The 21,656-nt window shown below is 39.0% G+C and overlaps 1 protein-coding gene and 1 long non-coding RNA gene across 3 annotated transcripts in view; one reads left to right on the top strand and one right to left on the bottom strand.

Annotated features, from left to right (window-relative positions):
• Nucleotides 1–21,396, bottom strand: part of mphosph6 (M-phase phosphoprotein 6) — a 49,958-nt gene extending 28,562 nt beyond the window's left edge. The window contains exons 1-4 of one of the 2 annotated variants that reach the window (XM_048257525.1): nt 17,095–17,496; nt 16,130–16,275; nt 10,870–10,982; nt 1,638–1,728 (exon numbers count right to left, since the gene is read on the bottom strand). In XM_048257525.1, coding sequence (XP_048113482.1) covers nt 1,638–1,728; nt 10,870–10,979 — 201 coding nt within the window. In that variant the 5' untranslated portion in view covers nt 10,980–10,982; nt 16,130–16,275; nt 17,095–17,496. Of the gene's footprint in view, nt 1–1,637; nt 1,729–10,869; nt 10,983–16,129; nt 16,276–17,094; nt 17,497–21,135 lie in introns of those variants that run through there. The other variant, XM_048257524.1, reaches the window with a different exon arrangement.
• Nucleotides 18,133–19,674, top strand: LOC125303661. Its single transcript, XR_007195074.1, has 5 exons — nt 18,133–18,630; nt 18,731–18,839; nt 18,929–19,356; nt 19,447–19,503; nt 19,584–19,674. It is a non-coding gene; the product is annotated as an uncharacterized LOC125303661 (long non-coding RNA).
• Nucleotides 21,397–21,656: the final 260 nt, after the last annotated feature.

The following is a 21,656-nucleotide window of genomic DNA, read 5'->3' as shown; positions in this document are numbered from 1 at the left end:
AATAATAAATAAATAAATAAATAAATACATAACGCACATATTTCTGTTTTCCAGCAACATATTAGGAAGTATAGGCCATTTTACAGCATTGTACAATATATTCAATGAAATACCAACATGCTGCATTAAATGGATCCATAATCCAGTCATATTAAGCACTGCTGGTTGGGAAATATTTTTGAAATAAACTTTGCAGGGATGTGATGTAGGCCTACTGTTTAATACATGGGATCACAAGAGTGCCTCCCAATCAGACGTTTCAGCGATTTGGCTCCAGAAATCTCAAAGGCATAATACTGTCGGATCGAGCCTGTCCCATACTCTCAAGTTTTTTTGGTGAATGCAGTAATCTTATTTGCTAGGTGAGGTAGGCTTGTCTTTGCCTTGTAACTGGACATTTAACTCAAATGTATCGCTAAGATATATCAAATATATTGCTAAGAAAGCACAACACACCACCAACACAACCCACCCACATTAGTACACACTCCTGGCTCTGTGATTGGTTAGTGAACTTCGATTCCTGATTGGGCAAGCCTGAGCATCGCCATTGCATCAGCGAGCATGGAGGCAAAGGCACACATGGGTTATGGGTTTAGACAGACACTTTTGTCCAAAGCGACTTACATATAAAAACAATACAATAGTTAAAATTAACAGTAAATAGTTTTAAAAATGCTGCACAGCATGTAATAGTGACGTAACAATCTGGTGGTAGTGTAGGTGTTAAAGGGGTGGTTCAGGATTTTGGACGTAGGACCTCATTTCCATGTAAGCAAGTGTGATATTTATCAGTGGAGACCGTTTTCAACACGTTTCATCCAGTCTTGGAAACTTGGAAATGAGGTCCTATGTCCAAAATCCTGAACCACCCCTTTAAGGAGCTGGGCTGAAGCAGTAGCCTGAACATTTCTGGGTTCAAATCCTTGCTTCCACTGTTGTGGCCTTGAGCCAGGCTCTTAAAGGGACACCAGGCAACGTTTTCGTGTTAATTAATCATCTCCGTAAGTCGGTATATGGTAAAATGACTCATTACGGACGAATGAAGGCTCTCTCACCCGCCCCTACTGCCTGTAGGAAGAATATCCCACTTGCAAGTTCGGTGTATCCTACCCGCCGACCGAAGCAGGATCAGTTTACAGCACAACGTTAGAGATTGCTGCAAACGTGTGTGTATAATGGCAGAGCCGGCGAAGAAGCAGCGAAAACCCTTGACGGAAGACGCAAAGAAAAGGAAAAGAGCTTCAGACCGAGCGAGGGGGAGTTTCGTAGAGAAAAAGCATCAGGATTGCCTGGTGTCCCTTTAATACCGAGTTGCACTGGGGACAATGGCCCTTGTAATATCGCTTTGGATATAAGCGTCTGCTAAAATAATAAATGTAAATGTAAAATGTATCAATAATGCAGAAGTAACATCTGCTTAATGTGTGCTGTTATGAATAAATAATCAGAAATATTTATTCTTTTTCTGTTTTCTTCTTATATTAGTACACACACACACACACACACACAAACAATGCATGTGTGGCTACCACCACAAAATCTGTAGTTCTGTGGGAAACACTGGACAATAGAGGTTAATCTAATCTAAACATAGCAAAAGAAAAAATGAAAGTAGAAAAAAAATGAAACATTACCTCAATCTCAGGATTGAAACCCTTGAGTGAAATTCTCCCAAACACCAAATTCTCACAGGATACAACACTTTTTTCCATAAGAAGGACATGCCTTAAAAGAAAACACAGCAATATCATTACTGGGTCACTCTGACTCTGTGCCAAATCCGTATTTCACTAGCCGCATTTACATGGACGTTTTTTTTTTTTTTCAATCGGATTGAAATTATTCTGATTGAAGATTTCAACCAAACTGTTTACATGAACGCTAAATAAACGGATTAATCTCAGTTTACATGGAACAAGCATTTCATTATTTAGAAGCTCCTAGTTGTATTGCTGCCATGGAAACTTGTTTACATAAATTGACCAAGGTAATATCACAGTGCTTCTTCTGAGAAGATGCATGGTTATGGTTATGGTATTTAGCAGACATACAAATACAACAACAATACAGTAGTTAAATTTAACAGTAAACAATTTAAAAAGTTGGTAAGACTACATTAAGGAGAATGGCAATAATAAAGGACAATGTCAATTCAATCAATAGCCTAATGAAAATAAATATCTATAATATACAAACCATAACAAAGAAACACTTAATAAACTAAGTGCATGTTCAGCAGATATGCCTTTAGACCCTTCTTGAAAGACCCAAAACTATCACAGAAATGGAGAGCACTGGGTAACTCATTCCACCAACAAAGAACCACTGACGAAAGAGTCTGATTGTGTCAGATAAGGTCTGATCTTCCTAATGTTGTAAAGGATAAACCGACATGATTTCGCAATTGAGGCTGTTCAGAGAAGTTTAGTCAAGCTGGATGTTAATCTGTTGGGGAATAGATGTTTTAGCTGTAAACACCAAAAGCTCCGTTTTTGAGAGATTAAGCTGAAGGTGCCGATCTTTCATTCTGTCTGACAAATTTCCCTCACGGGATAAAAAGAGTACATATACTTATACTGAAGTATCCTTAAGGCATGCAGAAATCCAATGGGAAACACTAGAGTCCTCAGGTGGGAAAGTTGAGTGTTGTGCACATAGCAATGATAGTCAAATCCATGGGAGCGAATGGTCTCACCTAAGGAAGTGGTGTAAATAGAGAAAAGCAGGAGCACTAACACTGATCCCTGAGGCACACCTGTGGTTGATACTTATCTTTGCCAAGACACACTGAAAGAATGCCCTTTAAGGTAGATTCAAACCAGTCTAATAGCTTTCCCAGAAAATCCCAGTTCAGATAGTGTAGAAAGGAGAATGTCTTGGTTAACAGCATCAAAGGCTGCAGATAAATCTAAATAGATCAAATTAACACTGCCCAGATAGCAAAGGGGCGTTGAATCCACGTTGAATCAACCTCCGCCGCTTCAAACAAACGTGGATTCAACGCCCCTTTGCTATCTGGGTGATAACTGAGCAGAGGATTTAGCTACTCAATGCTTCAGTCACAGACAGAAGAGTAATTTTAGTAGAATGACCACTCTTGAGACCAGACTGCATAGGGTCTAGTAGGTTATTCTGATAAAGGAAGTAACTACTAGATAAATAGACAGATAGATAGACAGATAGATAGATAGATAGATAGATAGATAGATAGATAGATAGATAGATACTTTATTGATCCCCAAGGGGAAATTCAAGGTAATTTAATAATAATTTAGTAATGTAAAACGAAGGTGTAGTAGGAGATTTAAGCCTAATAGGCTACCGGGGGGTATTTTGAACTCGCAGGTTTCACACATTTTGGCCTTCATCGACATCAACAGGTGTTAATAATTAACACCCCACCTCTCCACTCCAATCCTAGGCTACCAACACGCACACACAACCAATAGGTATGATGAAATAGCAACCGTTCACGGCAAACATTCTGTCTCAATAATTTGTTCCAAACCGGATGGTACTGTTAATATGTGTGTCATACAATATCCTCGCCGCCTGGTGGGTGAATAGGTCAGTAACTACGTCGAGAACAACCCCCTGAAAAGTTAGAGATTTTGAGCTTTCAGCCCTGAGGTGTTTTCGCGACACCTGGAACATTTAAGTGGCTTATCAACTGGTCGGCGGGCCTATGAGGCGCCCGCAGCGCACCTTCTAAAAAAGTCGCCTGCACACACTCTAAAAACATCCTGCATTGTGAAGTTTTTAATAGATATTTAAAATAGGGCTGTCAAAATAACTGATTAATTTCAATTAATTCATTTGAGAAAAAATAACTGATTAAAAAAAATAACGCAGATTAATCGATTCCGTGTGACCTTTGACCCCGAGCCATTCTAGTCAGTAACCATTAGACTGTAAAATAAAGGAGAGAGAAGAAAATGTGCTGCTTAGATCATTGATTGGAACATTTACTTTTAAAAAACGGCCTGATGTTGATAAAAATAAAGGTGTTGAAAATAAAGCCCTCTGCAATGTCTGCAGCAAGGAATTTGCATATCACCGGAGTTCATCAACTCTAAAGTCGCACAATCAATGCAAAGAAATAGTGTTGACATTCAGGGGAGTGTTCATTTATTTTCATTGTGTCCCCTAGGTTATATCTGTGGCCTGAAATGCCTTGTATGTGAAAAAAAAAAACTTCTTCCACTTTTAAATTGATTTCCTCAGGATATTAGGTCATATCATAGATTATTATGGCCATTATTTGAACAGTGAAAATAATAATAAAAGAGTTTTTGAACTTTAATGTCACTAATGCTGATTATTCAATGATTCATTTGAATTTAAATATTTAAAATACTTTCACAGCAAAAAATATATACGCGATTAATTTAGATGAATTAATCACAGAGTATGTAATTAATTCAATTAATTTTTTTAATCGATTGACAGCCCTAATTTAAAGGGACACCAGGCAAGCCTGATGCTATTTCTCTACGAAACTCCCCCTCACTCGGTCTGAAGCTCTTTTCCTTTTCTTTGCATCTTCCGTCAAGGCTTCTTTGCCAGCTCTGCCATTATACACACGTTTGCAACAATCGCTAGCGTTTCGTTAGCCTGCCTCTGTGCTGTGGATGCAGGATGTAAACTGAAACTGCTTCGGTCGGCGGGTACGATACACTGAACTTGCAAGCGGGATATTCTTGCTACAGGCAGTAGGAGCGGGCGAGAGAGTCTTCATTCGCCCTGTAATGAGTCATTTAACCATATATCGACTTACGAAGATGAGTAATTAACGCAAAAACGTTGCCTGGTGTCCCTTTAATTGTAGACCAGAACGATTTTAAGAATGTATGTAGCCATACATCTGTAACATTAAATTGATATTGATGATATCTTACAAATTGTAGCTGGGTTAAATTGTAGCCTTTGCGCCGAATCCGTTTCCCATTCGATCTTTAAACGGGAGCGGAGTGCATACAGGCTGTTCGCACACAAAGACAATAAAGGGGAAAAAATCTTGCTTGTCTGGTGTAGCCAATGGAAGCATATCTTTGTGAAAGTTCGTCCCGTCCGTGTTCGTCCCATACGGTTCTTGCATGATTGTTCAAGGACTGAAAAACAATTGCTTTAGCCTTTTCTCTTCCATACCGGTGTAGCAATAGCACTGAAATGCATGCCATGCAATAGGACTGCATTACCTGGTGAAAAACAAAACCTTTTTTTCAGATCATGGAGAGATTTCAGATGTGCAATAACTATAAAAGGCGTCTTCATAAGTTAGGGTGGTGTTGGTGATTGCTATTGAAATGTTAAAAACGAATTGTCCACTGAAATCAGAACTTAAAACAGCCCCTGAATTCGGCCCTTGAATTCTTAATGGTGGGTAACTAAATAAAAAAAAAAAAACAATACAAAGTGAAAGCAAGAAGTCATATGCGCCTGAAGAAATCCCTTACACACAAAGATGCTGTGAGTTTGAAGAAAGAATTACAGGTTTTTTCTGAATGCTTAAACCCTAACCGTGATTCTTATAGCACAATTTCTAAAACTATTAATACTTATCAGATGACCAAACTGTTTACATTAAATGTATTGAAATGATCAAAGAGACCATGCAGAACCTGAAAGATCAACTACACTCACCTGCTGTATTCCTAACTCGCACAACAGACCTCTTTGGAAATCAGCTGAATGCTGACAAAATCCTTGAGAAATTGCAACAACCACCAAAAGACACAGTCATGTTCACTAAAATGATGGAAAGCTGTCTGAGAGCTGTCATTTTAGCACTTGAGAGGCATTTCAGCATTTTATTAAAACAGAAGAGAAATTATCAGCCTTCAACAACAGCGGGACTTCATATGGATCAGACGCCAACTCAGTTAATAAGAAGGACAAAAATAAATAGAAACGAAATTAGAAAATGTAAACTAAGTGGAGCGCATGGAAAAGAGGGCTGCTCCTCCCTATCTCACGGTCACTTTTACACCCCTTTTCAGTGGCCTAGTAGCAGAACAAGCGCAGGCGACCAAAGTTCTTGATTGAAGTGTGAATGCATTCTGCTGATAACGTTCTTTTTCGTGCAAAAGGCACATTAGAAGAACGTCGCAAAAATTCAGTTAGAAAAAATTTCAAGTCAATGTAAAATGGAAGCAGGAACAGAGAGAGTTTGTACCTCCAAAATGACTCTATGCAGAGATCAGTTCGTCTCTGCTCTTGGGTTTGGCCTCTCAGCGAATGTATCATAGGGGTAGAAAACTGGATTGAACTAAACAAATGTAACTAAGTAAACTGATTGTTTACTCTATAGTAGGCTATGTTCTCCCTCTCAGGCTGTACAGTAGGCCTATTGAAAGTAGGCTAATGAGCTTAATAGACACATTAGCGCTTCCAGCCTAATGACTTTCACACATGATTTGAATGATTTACAGTAGACACATTAGCGCTCCACGTGTAGAGACTGCGCAGAATACAATGTGTGAATGGTGTTCAATGATTTGCCAATATAATAGTCTTCTGCTGGGTTGCATGTAGCCTACATGTTTTCAGCCTTAATTGGTTAAATGACAATTTTTATTACGAAAATATTTCTAAAACTTCAAAAACTCAATGTCTTAAACTCAGGGCCAGATGTACGTACATTTGCGAACGTAGCGTTATCAGCGCCATAGACAAGCCGCAGATTTCGAACACAATCAGACCCAAGTTTCCGTCTTTTTGACTTAACGCATCCGACTCTGGTGTCCAGTCTCCAAGTGTCTCATGCGCTATCGTTACACTATCAAATCTATAAGTAACCGTGACAATAATATATATGAACTCACGCTATTGTATTATCATATATGTTTGGTAATGGCTCAACTGTCTCTGATTTTTCTACTGACTTGGACTGACTTGGAAACTGGATGCAGAAGCAGTAAGTCAAGTCGCATCAAAAATAGTAGTGGCAGAACTCCCAAGTGCCACCTGGTGGTTGTTTGGGTCAACTGCAGTTTGTGCCATTTCTGCCGAGAATATGGTGCATGATTCATGCAGAAAACCGTCCAAACTTAACTGATACCCACTGTACAAAAAAGAAAGAGGAGGAGTAAGCACTTAGAGCTACAGGAGGAACGGAACCACAAAAGAAAGGAAGAGAAGTGAACAAGAACGGAAAGTGAAAAAGGGCCAAAAATGTACAAAAAAGTAACTTGTTACTTGAGTAATTTATTAACAAAGAAATTGTTTTACTTTTACTTGAGTAATTTATTAACAAAGAGCTTTTTTACTTTTACTTGAGTAGATTTCTCAGTTGGGAATTTTTTGAAGGGAGTAATTGTACTTTTACTTGAGTATGGATTTTCAGTACTCTACCCACTCCTGATTGTTAGTAAAACAAAAAAAAAAAATGAATGACTATGAATATGAATGTATATTTGCATATTCAGTGTGTATAAATATGAATTCACAATTAAGTGATGTGTAAAGTTGTTTTCGCTTGTATTCTGAAAATAAATGTTTATGAATATGCCCATTCCAACTAAAACCTTCTGTACAAATTTAATGCAAATATCTGATAAATTGAGGAAGTTACAAGCAAAAACATATGAATAATACTTCCATTGAACTATCTGCCAATTAACACCCATTAAACTATTTTCCTATCAACAACCATTGAACTATCAGTCGATCAACAACTTTTAAACTATCTACATTCAACTTTTAAACAATCTATTTTTAAACTTTCAACATTAAACCATGTGTATCAACATCCATTTAACAATCTGTCTATCATCATTCATTAAACTATGTCTTTCAACATTGTTACGGCCGGCTCGTTTACTGACCGCAACATAAAGGGAAACGGACAACAAAGTTCCAATTTATAATTTATTAAGATTAAGCAACAATAGTAATACCAAACATGATGTGTCTAGGGGGAAGATGAGTGTTGGCGTGCGTGTATGCATGAATGCAATGTCAGCATCAGTATGTAAGATGACTAAATGGTAGACAAAAGAAGATAGAAAGATTAGAGAGAGAGGAGAGAAAGAGTAAAGTGCCAGTGCAGAGAGAAAGTCAAAATGGTGCCTGCAAGAGAGAAGAAAAGTGCCTCCAGGAGAAGAGAGGAGAACTCCTTATATAACCACACCCTGATGCAGGTGTACACAATTCCTAATTGACCTAATCAGGCCCTACCTGCCCGTGCACTGACAAGGAGAGGCCTGAAGGGGCACAGAGGGTCGTAACAACATTCATTAAACTGTCTATCAACAACTTTTAAACTATCCATCTATCATCCATCAATCTATATCCATCGATCTAACTATATCCAACTATTTATCTGTTAATTTATCCTTATCCATCTACTCCACCCATCCATCTATCCAGCTCTCAATATTCATTCAGTGATCTATCATCCATATTTCTACATCCATCCATGTATCCTACTATGACCCTTCCATCTACCCACATCTATCCATCTATGTACATCAAACCATTTAGCAACCTGTCTATCTACATCCATCTCTTTCTTTCTACATCCATTCACTCATCCAACCATCTATTTACATCCATCATCTAACTAGATCAATACATCTATTTATATCCTTCCATGTGAGCTAGATAGATAGATACTTTATTGATCCCCATGGGGAAATTCAAGGGTCTCAGTAGCATACAGACATCACACACACACACAACATGCACTTACAGCAGAAATGGTAAACATAAGTATAAATATAAACATATAACTAAACTCCACTGTACAATACAGACAGTACAAGATAAGAAAGATAAGAAAACTAACAAAACTAAATACTAAATACACTATATAAATTAAATTAAGAAAGTCCAATGTGCTTGAGGGTGATCAAGCATAAGACGCTTGTAGTGACAGGGCCAGGACTAGTAATGTGCTAAAGGGAGTGAGTGTCATGGTGAAGGTGCAAAAAGTAGTCCAACCATAGTCCTTTAGTTATGTGTGCATGGCAAGGTGCTGAAGAGAGTGAGTGTCATGGTGAAAGTGCAAAAAATAGTCCAACATTAGTCCAACAGTGCAAGAGTAAGGTCTACAGACCAGCATAAATAATATGGACAAATAGGAGAGTAAAGTATAATGTAGACAAGGTAGAGTAAAAAACTATTTCAGTGCAAGAACAGGTTGAGGTAATAGGGTTATAGCCATTCATTAATTCAGTATTGTAGCAGAAGCCTGACCGCAGCCATTGATCATGTGTGCTAATATAGCATGAAAAACAGTGTAGCAGTAAAACAGTAGTGAAAAACATTAGGCTGTGTACATTAGTAAAACAGTAGTAAAGCAGTAGTGGGCAGTCAGTACTCAAACATGGAGAGGGTGGAGAGGCAGACAGATTTCTCGGCTTAGTCTATCTCTCCTCTTCCCTTTAGTGAGGCATTGAACAGTTCAATGGCCCTAGGAACAAATGACTTCCTCAGCCTTTCAGTTGTGCATGGCAGTGAGCGAAGTCTCCAGCTGATCAAGCTGTTTTGCTTTTTGATAGTGCTGTAGAGTGGATGGCATTCATTGTCCAAGATGTTGATCAGTTTGTTTAGGGTCCTTTTGTCAGATATTGAAGTGATGCACTCCAGTTCAGCTCCCACTACAGAGCCAGCCTTCCTTACCAGCCTGTCAAGTCAGGAAGGCTGGCTCTGTAGTGGGAGCTGAACTGGAGTGTTAATGTAGCGATCTATCAACCATCCCTTTCCCCACATCCATCCATTTATCTACATCTAACCATTTATCTGTCCATCTATCTGCTCCCATCCATCTATTCATCTCTCCACATCCATCCAGCCATCCATCAATTTCACCAATATATCTACATGCATCAATGTATCCATCCATGTAGCCGTCTATCATCCATCTACATCCAGCCATTTATCTGTCCGTCTTTATATATCCATCCATCTATCTACATTCATCCTTTCATCCACCAAGCCATTTATCCATCACTCCACACCCAACCATGTCTATCCACCGGCCAATAGCCATGAATCTGATCTACATCCATTCATCTACTCATCTATAAATGTACAATATGCGTAATGCTTAATGTTCAATGTGCAATGTTCAAATGATTGGACCTCGATAATTGCATAGAAGTATATTTTCACTTTATCATCATTATTAGTAGTAGTAGTAGTAGTAGTAGTAGTAACAGTAGTTGTAGAAATAGTACTAATAGTAAAATAGTAATAGCAAGTCACACCGCTCCGTCTGACAGTTTGTTATTGTTTAATTTGTTATAATGTTCGTAATATAATGTAATGTTTTGTTTTATTTTGTATGTACGCTTTAAGTTACACTTAGTTGCTTTGCGTGGGTGTCAATTGCAGTACATGTCTCTCCTGGTGATGATTGTATAAGCCTATCTCCAAATGGTCTCCAAATGGCTAACATTACATCAACATTAGGATTTCACCCTAGCAATGGAGGATCTCTCTGCATTTAAGGTTCACCGAACTGCTGATTTGCTGGCTGGCTTTCCAGTGTCTACTCTGCCCGGAGAACAGCAGCTGACCTGTGCTTCTGGAGCTCTAAGACTGCCTGCTTAGTTGGCCGTTCAAGAGCAACTCACCCCATGTTACAGTCTTAATATGCTACGATTGGACTGTTCAAGAACAAAACCATGTTGCTGTTGTTAAATACCAGGAGTCACCAATGCCCATGACTTATTATTTTTGTGTTTGGTGAATGTATTTTTACATTTCATTTGTGAAATGACCTCGGAGGTCTTGAAAGGCACTTTATAAATAAAATGTACTGTATTATCATCATCATCATCATCATTATTATTATTATTATTATTATTATTATTATTATTATTATTAATAGTAATATTTCATAAGAAATCAGTGTCATACTCATTTGCCATAAGTTCTGGAAGGTCCAAAAACCAGTGCTCATCACTTATGACTCTCTTTTCATCTTCTTCCAGTTGTTTCTTTGCATCTGGATCAAGGCTCCGCTGCATAAACTGGGAAGAATTGCAGAAAAAAAATCACACACATCAGCACATGAATATGTTACAACTGCTTTTAATTCCACAATTTTTCCAACACAAGCAAAGATAGGGGGGTGATAATGGGCTGACACACACTCATTGAACACTAAAGTTCAATGGGTTTAAATTTAAAGGGGTGATAGATTAGTTGAACAGAGCATTTTAAGTGCAATTTCAGGCAAAAACTTGAAATTTGTATTGGAATTCATGTGGTTAAAACATTTTAAGTCGCATCATAAATTCTTTGGAGCTAGTGAATGTGTAAATCCATGCTTGGTGACACTGTCGGAAAAAAACATTTCTACTTCTATGTTTGAAGTACGCTACAGTTGACGAAAGCACAGGTTGACGGAACCATCTTTTTTGACTCGTTTTCCAACTGATTGGGTTTTTCTGCAACACAGCTTAATTTAGCTTGAAAGTTAACCTGCTACGGACCAGATTAGTTCTGTGGCATGAATTCCCATAGTTACCAATCACTTTAACCTCACTAATGGAACGGAAATTAGCGAGACTTATCGAAAGCCTTTAGCGAGATTGATAGAATACCATATCATCCATCTAGGGTTGCCACATTTGATTTGTGAAAATCTGGGACACCACCTGCCCCCCCAAAAAAAACAAAACATATATAATATATTATAAATTATAAAGTTAGAAATATTAAGAAATGCTGCTAATTGTTAACCTGACTCTCACCAGATGAATTTAGTTCCGCCTAGCTCCACCCACATCTATCTGGGATCGCTTCCGTTGGGAGTGATTTCGGCACCAGATTTTATGGTAGAGCTAATCAGGACACAGGGCGGGAGTTATTGTTGACATATAAGTTGAATTGAAATCTGTTTTCTAGGGTCACCAGCACTAGGCCAGACCTTAGATGTTGACAGAAATAATCTCTTTTTTTATGCGATTCATATTTTCACAAATGGCCGATACCTTTCACAGTTGTAATTGAGTGTTTTTAGTGGATACCAGTCTGAGGTTGACATATAAGTTTAATGGTAGAGCTAATCAGGACACAGGGCGGGAGTTTCATAGATGTGATGCAGCGGAGAAGCGACTGGGAGACTGTTTGTTTCAGACAACGCATCGAGGAAGCAAGCGTCATGGGTTGGCTTCGATGTGAGTGGTTGAAGTAGCACGTCAATAAAGATGACTGAGAAGTGGCTTATCCAATCAAAGTTGAAAAAGTTTAATTGACATGTTCATCTGCTTTCTAGGGTCACCAGCACTAGGCCAGACCATAATTTTGACTAAAATAATCGCTTTTTGCATGCAATTCACGTTTTCACAAATGACTGATGCCTTTCACAGTTGTTATGAGTTTATTCTATCAGTACCAGTCTGATGTTGACATAAAACCTGAATTAAAATGGTTTTTTTTCCATGTACCTATTCCACAAATTTCATTATGTTACATTTATTGTAGTGTTGTGTACAATGCATCTAATTTATGTTATATTATTTTTACAGTTTTAGTATGTTTTCCCAAAAGTTTTCCACCCTGCCTTATTTGATATTTTCCTCTGTTTATCTATCAGTTTACACGAGCTGCGTTGGGACTTTTATTTCGAAAAGCTGCCCGACGAAAAGGCAGGAAACATGGGAAGAGAGAAGTGGTTGTGCCTGGGATGTATGAATATGATCTTAATTGCAACAATTTTGCCCTTTATTGCATTCAATTACAGTTAATATCTTTTCACCCCTAAATTCAAGTATGAACATCACACTTTGTGAGTAGTTTGTTCAGCGTTGATTGAGATAGAGACCTAGAGATGTTTTGAATTTCTGGCGAATATCTAATTTCAAGCTAATTTAACCGCGGTCTTTGACACGTGTTTATGAATATGGAGATTGAGTACTCCAGCCACCTTGGACCACCAATGAGTCAGAGAGAGTGAGTGAATACCCTATACACCACACCAAACCTCCCCCAGAGAAATAACCTTGATTATGTTAAATAAAAGTGGTAGAGAGGTAGTGCACCTCTGTCAAGCCTTAGGCCTGTATATACTTAATGGCAGGACAAAAGGGGACTCTTTAGGGAGGTTCACATTGTTCATCTCTTGGCAATAGTGTAGTTGATTATGCAGTCACTGACATGGACCCCTCCTCCTTCAATGCATTCACTGTCATGCAGCAAACTCCTCTCCTCTCTGACCACAATCAAATGAATGTGTTTCTTAAAATGGATGGAAAATCCACAAACACGGCGCCCAGTAAGCTGTTTAAACTTAATTCGACCTACAGATGGACTCATAATAGCTCTGAAAAATGTATACAGGCAGTAAACTCACCTGAATTGGTTGAAGAGATTACTAATTTCACTAACAAACAGTTCACTAATAATACAAAGGGTATAAATATGGCTGTGAATGAGCTGAATATGATATACCAAAAGTCAGCACAAAAGGCTGAACTAATAAGGAAAACTAAAAACAAAACAAAAAAACAAGATCATGTCTGGTTTGACTCTGAATGCCAGAGCATCAGAAAACATATTTGGACCCCCAAAGAGGGTCTCTTTCATGGGGGATAAGGGTTTAATCCGTGACAGTCTCAGTATTTAATTGTTTGCCATCACTGAGCATAATACTAAGTTATTTCCACTATTTTCATACTTTATCATCACTAAATTCTCCCTGATCTATATTCCAGACTTCTGGAAACAATGTGCAAAATGGTGCATTATGAAGAATAAAATTCATATTATGGAGCTTCATAGTCAAAAATTGTATTTCATTAAAAGAAAGAACAAATATGTGTCTTTATCTGGTATAAATCCCATTAGGATCATCAAGTGCCCACATGATCTTTTGGGGGTCCAAATATGGGGTTCCAAAATAGTCACCTCTGCCGGAGAGGGACTCTAAAAACCCAGGAGCTGAAACCTGAAAAGAGTCCCCTAAGCCAGCTGGTACTGAAGCTAACTAACTCAATAACAACAACTAATACACATCAAGCTCAGTCCAGTTTTGTTTCCCAAACATCAATCAGAGTCAACAAAATCATGAATCAAGCAAAAGAAGAATATTTAGATCATTGGACAAACCAAATTGCCAACCAAAGTAGAATGAATTCCTATCTGATCCTAAAAAGAGAATATGAATTGGCAGAGTATCTCATCTCTGTCAGAGATACGAAACAGAGGCAAGTCCTGACCAAATACAGGCTCAGTGACCACAATCTAGCAATAGAAACAGGCAGGCACAGGAAAACCTGGCTGCCAAAAGAACAAAGAATATGTGGTCACTGTCAGGCAGAGATGGTTGAGACAGAGGAGCACTTCTTTCTTCACTGGGAAAAATACAAAAATGTAAGAGACATTTTTCCCCAAATTCCAAATAGTTATCCCACACTTTCAAGATTTTGACGATGAAAAAATGGCCATACTTCTTGGTGAAGGGGCCTCTGCTGCCCACCAACACAGAACGTTTAGGGAACATATATATTATACGAAAGTGTACTCACGTAAGTACACCAATTGAGACAGACTCATGAACTACGACGAAGTATCTTGCTCCGCCTTAACGATCTTTGATACAATTCAGACATACTGGGAAGCCATCTTGCCTGTCCTTTGACCCCGGATGTTTGCATGTGACACCGACACACATGACGCACGCCGCGAAAAGCTAAAGCAGAGAATGTCTAATAAGGGGAGAACTGCCACTCTCAGAAGGTATGAAGGTATAATCATATGAAGGCAGTTGGCTACTTTTCCCACAGCTCTCTCTCCCCAAACTCCCTGGACATTACTTTCAAACTGAGCTAGTTCAGACATAGACCACTGGACTGCCTGCTCATTTAAACAATTGAGCAAAACCTTCTTGCAGTCGTTTTTAAATAAATTTGAAACAGATTCAAAAACATCTTATTTAAAAAAAGCATCACAGTAGAAAAGGAATGGTCACATTTATATATCAATGTTTATTATATAAAACATAAAATAGGCACGCACAGTAGGAGTGTAAAGGTAAACCTATTCATACCTTACCATTTAGGTACAGGATGTTCAATACAGATGCAAATGCAGCCTTTAACAGTAATCAACAGTAGAATGTTATGCCATGGACATACAAGTGGTGACCATTATGTCAGTTTACTCAACTAACATCAAAAAACAATTGACGCTTTTTAAAAAATACTACTTTCATTGAGAACATATATTGTTAATGAACTTTAGGTTAGCAGTGGCAAAAATGAACCTAATGACAAAACTTCAAAATTGAGGTACAAGCCAGTTTTGTGTATCATTACACCCCTAGTACTCAGGCATTGGTGTGTGTGTGTGTGTGTGTTTATGTGTTATTGAGTGTTTCTTCTGGTCGTTTGGTTTCCTCTACACATGTTGGGGTGATGCAATCTGTAAAACAGAAATAAGAGAAGAACACAGCACTGGAAGAGGCTGTGGAGACACAGCACTCAAAATACTCCATAGAAATGCATGGGGCTAGTTTGTCACGCCAATATGGCCGTTGTCTACACATATCCCACCCCTTCCTCGGCAAAACGTCGACATGTGAATACATTGAGCCAATCATATGGTGTGTTGTGAAGACATCGTGCCAATCATGTGTTGTGATCTCGCCGCTGGAGCAAGATTGGTGTCGTGAAGCCTTGCACACGCGCATTTCTGCCGAAATGGATGCCCGACGAGTGCCCAAAAAGCGTTGTCAAATGGCCGCCGAGTGGAGGGACTTGCCTAAAAGGACTTTGTTAATGCCCAACCATTGATTCACATTTATTTTTTAGGCACTCCTATCCTTCAGTACTAGTATTGACAGATGCAGTCCTAGCTTCTCATCTGCACTGTAGTTTTGCTGTAGCTCTGTAGCTACAATGTTAAAATGGTTAAATATTAATAGATCAAATGTTATTCTACTGCTGTAAATCACTTTGGATGTGTCCGACAAAAAAATGAATGAATACATGTAAATGTTAGGTTGTCACAGAAGCATAATCAAGGGAAAAATATGAAGATATGAAACAACAAATACAGCCATTGGCTTTGGAAACCATTCATGATATGGACAGGTTGAACAAAATCTGAGCTTGTGTAGCTACCATCTTAAAAATTACCCTATAATATTTTAAACTTGACATAGGCTACTCACTTATGATGTCAGATGTTTTCACAGGATTAAGCTGCAGGTCAGGCTGTCATCCAGGGAAGACAGATCTTTGGGGCCGTTCTTGCATCTGCTCTCTTGATGTCAGCATATTGGGATGCTGTAATACATGTTGTAGTTCCTACTTAAACCTAAAAATGATAGAGAAACAATAATGACAACAAGCACTACAGCAAAGTTGCACAAGCATGTTACAAGGGCTAAGGCCTCATGGGAATGCAAGTGAATTTTAACTGGGTTGATGAGGGTAGTGATATTGCTAGTGAAATTATAACATCAAATCATATTTGAAAAGATTGTGGATTAGATAGCACAGTGTGTCTGCCTTAGCTGCAACAGAATATAAGACAGTATTAACTTAGCATGCATTACTTGTCCATGTCAACAGCTTTCTTATAAGGTTATATAACATTTACATGTGAGGCAGACATCACACAACATAAAATTCTGATAGCAAAACGTTTTAACTTATTATATTCATACGTAGTTGTTAGTTAGGCTACACTAGCCCATTGTATTTACAGTAGTTAGTGAATAAAAACCGCAGAAGGCAAAAGTAAGGTAGAGTGATAACGTTAATGTTAAATACTTTTATGAAGCAAACACCGCTTACATTTACCTCAGCTCACGTTAAGGTAACGTAATGTTAACTTTAAGATAATCAAGCCCAAGATAGCGCCAGCTTCACACATTTAACGTACATGACGAATTCTTCTTTAAAGTTGATAGTAAAATAAAACGTACACCAAAATAAAAACAGACATAACGAGATAGCCTACCGACGAACATTTACCTGAATTAATTTCATCTCCTGATAATACAATAGCAAATACAACTTACTAGCCCGATTGAAACCAGACCCTCACAACTTACCTCAACTCAACTGATATACATAACGTATTTTCGAAACACCCAACATTTAAATTCAACATTTCTCCTAATATACTTACATTTATAAACATCGGCAGAAGTAGCTGCCGTGACCTCCATCGTATCAGCCATTTTGTCCGATTTGATTTTCCCGGCGGCTCGTCTTCTTCTACGGTTATCGGGCTCCCGCTGAATTGTGGGATAGCGTAGTGACCATCCGTTGTATACTGTGGAGGTAGTAGGCCATCCGGGTACTTTTCGCCTACTAGTCGATGCCTACTAAGAATTCGGACGTACTACTACTGTGGCGTACTGCGTCTCGCCTACTGTACAGTGCGCTAGTATGGATATTCGGATGCACCCAGGGCCTCTGCTTTCAGGTCATCGATTGAAGTCGATTGTTCTGACTTCCGTAAACGGGCTCTGTTTGAACACCGCTTGAAAGAAGAAGTCTTGGAATGGATTACACTCATCTTGAATTCGATCTCACGAAAGTAAGTGAAATATGTTACAGTTTCATGATGTAGGCCTAGTGGTTGTAATGCAAGGGTTTGAGGTTTAACCTTTCACTTGTAGGGCTTTGTTGTATTCCGATTGTGCCAAGTTTGTAATTTACCAGCTAACACATTGCTCGTTAGTCTTTGTTTGCTGCTGTTCACAACGTGTTATGTTTTGCAACATTGTAACGTTATGTTTTGCATCATCGTCTCGCGTTGTTGTTACAAATAAGATATAGCACTAGCCTACCGTTTCTTTTAATTAGTTTTAGTTTTACAGTCAGTCCTTTTAGTCAAGTCACTCGGCGGCAGTGGTGTAGTCTAATAGGCTACTGGATATGCTGTATGTAGCTAGATATACTGTGATGTAGGCTAGTAGTTAGCTGTAGTGGGTAGGCTATACTGTGATCAACCCCAAATGTATCCTAGTCTATTTTAAGTGGGTATACTAAGATGGTGATGCTTTTTAAGTGGGTATAGCCTACTGCATAGTCCTGGGTATGTAGACTACACCAGAGCCATAAAGATGGCTATAGGCTAATGGCTGTCGGCGGCCATCTTGTAACAGTTTAGCAGACAGCCGATTCAAGTGAATAGACCTCTGAATTCAAAAAGCTGAGATCTGGTAGCCTATCTTGCGATTTTTGCTATGGGAAAAAAAACATGGGTAGAGAATTATTGCACTCTCCCGGGGACGAAGAAGTCTGAAATGCAGACATTTTGCTCAAGACACTTTTGTCCTCTGCCTTCGAGTGGTAGGCTGTGATCTTCGGTAGGCCTTCGTTAAGACAGCAACTTAGATTTGTGCTACCCCAGACCTAACTTGCAATGTAACTTGTCATAGGTAGTTAGGTTAAATTAACACCCTGATCTCCTTATAGGCAAAGATGGCAGTTTTGGTTCCTTTTTGTAGGCGAACCTCAGAGGTCTGTTGGGAAGCATACAGGAAAGGGCAGAATGTGTGTAGTAGGCTATACACAGCTGCCATACTGGCTTTACAAACTAAGCCCATGCATTTCTAAGCATGCTTTGTCTCCCCAATAGAAAATGGGCTACAATGCAAAAATCAAGTCAAAAGCTGGGCCACATATCCAGTCAAGAAAATCTGGTTGTGTACAGGTGACTTATTGCTGCAATACTATCAATAATAGTTTTCTCTGTATGGAAATACTGCTTTTTTCTACTACTGACTCACAAAAACATTGTTCTCTTAACATAGATTCATACACCAAAGCTATGGAAAAATGTCAGCAGCTGATGGACACTTCTAGCATTGAGGCGGAAGAAGATGCGAGCGTCCACAAAAGGCAGTGCAGGGTCAAGTGATGGTAAGACCTCTTAAGTACAGACCACATTATTTACACAATTCAAATATTCTTTTTGCAATCAGTGCAGATTGTATGGTCTTTTATTTCAGATGAATCCGTTCCGCAAGCAAGAAAACATTCCAGGACGGTGCGTGTGCCTGAAAGCCCTGTCTGTAAGTTAACATTTATACATATTTGTCCTACCATGGAACTACTGAAATTCATGTTTATTAACCTGGTGCATATCATGTGACTGTTCTGATGTATTTATCTCTTCCTGCCTTTTTTTAGGTCAGCAGACGTCACTGCCTCCACCACCTGCATGTGAGTTTTTCTTTTTAGCGATTGTTTAATGTAACAGCATAGGTTTATCTTTCGCAAATGTCATGTGCAAGAAACCTACCATAAATTAACTGACCAATTTTCATATTTACTTTCTTTTTAGATGAGTCAACACCACACAGGCAACCAGCTCATTGCCCAGAGCTGGATGGGTCTATTATAATGCCTGCCACTTCATCTTGGGACCCAGTTGAAGGTACAGTGTCTTTGAATTTTCCATTTCCAAGTAAATACAATTTCATGACAAGGAACTTGAGAGTAACTAACTTTTTTTAGTTGTAAACAGCACAAGTGACTCATCACACAGAGGGAGGTGGCTTGGCCATGGAGACGGAAATAAGAGGTAAGAAGACTCACTTAATTTGTTCACATATGCAAGTATATAATGCAACTAAAACTAACACCATCCATTTTTTTCCATAGCAATAAGGACAACCATTACCGCATGGCACAACGAATGGATGTATTTGAGGAGAAGATGGATGAGCTGCTCATGCTCTTAAGGAGCTCCCAGTCACCTCCCTCTGCTCCAGTCGATGACATATTGCTGTCGTCCTGCTCGACAGTCACCGAGCTGCAGGAGAGAAGGAACAAAATGCCCTACCTCCAGGACTTGTACTCTGGGACCTCTGGGAGGAGAACATCACCAAAAACTCCACATATCCTGCACACACACTCTTTAACTTCCTCCCCTCTGGCAGGCGCTACAGATCCCTGCACACAAAAACAACCAGACACAAGAACAGCTCTTTTCCCACTGCCGTCACAATCCTGAACTGCAGATAAGTGGGGTCATCTCTACTTTGACCATTCTCCTGCACATTACATACTTTATCTTTCCAATACGCATCTTGCACACTACATTTGCACTCTACATCACACTCCATGTGTACTTGTATTGGTATTATGTCTTATTTGTATAGTTGTTTTGTATATTGTGTTGTATCTGCCACAATGTATATTGTTGTCTCTATTGTACAGTATGTCTGTCTATTTGTTGAATGTATAGGGCACCTACCAAAGTCAAATTCCTTGTGTTAGTATACTTGGCTAACATAGAGTCTGATGTTTGTATATATTTTTAGACCTTTTATATTTTTTTGTATTTTGATTATTTTATATTAAAGTTATAAATCCCATCAATTTTTGCCTGTTCATTAATTCCTGCTAATATATAATAATGCATTCCTGCTCATGCAGTTTAAAGTAATAATAAAATTAGTATGCAAAGGTTGCAATGTTACAGGAAGGTTGCCTAAAGGTTGCAACGTTTAGGGAACGTTAGGGGAAGGTTCTCTAAAAGGTGTTAGGGGAACTAACGAACTAACGTTCCCGGAACGTTCAACAAACTTTCCATGGGAACCAAACTTTACTCAAAAAATAACATTCAGGGGACGTTCGGGAACCAAAAACTAAGCATAGCAGCACAATTTATCTTGAAATGTGAGGATCTGAGGGACTAAAACATATGTGTGTCTGTGACTGACACACACACACACACACACACACACACACACTTCACACTATTACAGTATTACTCTTGTTCTTTACTGCTGTTAATTTTAGATCTTTTATGTCCACCCCATACTGTCCCCACCCCACCTCTTCTTATGTATTTTCTGTTTTTGTTTTTTGTCCTATGGTCGTATGTTCTTTTTTGTTATGTTGTATGTAACAACAGCTTTGGCAACACTGTTCCCATGCAGTCATGCTAATAAAGCAACTTTGAATTTGAATTTGAGTGAGTATACAGTCGATCTTGTTCATCTGCACTGCTTCACGGCACTTTGTTCAATACACATATTTAAGGGTATTGCCAGGATTGCATTTTCGTGAGTGTTCCTGACATGTAGTGGGCAGTTCGGGCCGATTTTTTGACCCAGGTCAGTCCTGCCGGTACATGAATACTGATAAAACACTGGACACTCGTCACGGCAACGTGGTAGGCTGCATGATTTTACGCGTGGCAACTCACCTTCATCCGTAGGACGTTTTTGGACAATTTTGCTGTCCCGTCAGTATCCATGCTGTGGCTAGCTGACGTTGATCTTCTACGACACAGCTTCTGTTTCGGACACTCAGCTATCACAAAGTGGATTCACGTAATCGCCTAATTTCGAAGAGGAGTTAGGTTTAGCAGAAATGCTTCAGCGGTACCAGAGAAGTTAACCAAAACAAACAGTTCCGTGAAGCTAGCGAAAGCGAGCGACATCGACGGGCAATATGGCGACGAAATTGCGTCAAAATAAAAGTACACACGAGTAAGTTAAAATTCGTTTTTGGAAAGGTTCAATGTTTAGCACGACTAAATAGTGTGCTACAATCTGCAAATCTGTAGTCTGTAATTGTGGCATCTTCCGACTGTCCTTGGACATAGACAACAAAGTTGTCTATCATGCATCCAGTAGGCCAGTGGTTCCCAAACTTTTAACAGATATGTACCCCCTGAGACATTATGATCTTCCGGAGTAGCCTACCCCCAACACCTAGCCTAGA

The sequence above is a fragment of the Alosa alosa genome, chromosome 11 (assembly GCF_017589495.1).
Source record: "Alosa alosa isolate M-15738 ecotype Scorff River chromosome 11, AALO_Geno_1.1, whole genome shotgun sequence".
Lineage (NCBI taxonomy): Eukaryota > Metazoa > Chordata > Actinopteri > Clupeiformes > Clupeidae > Alosa > Alosa alosa.
Note: the sequence above shows the minus strand (reverse complement) of the source record. Positions and strands in the feature narration are given on the sequence as shown.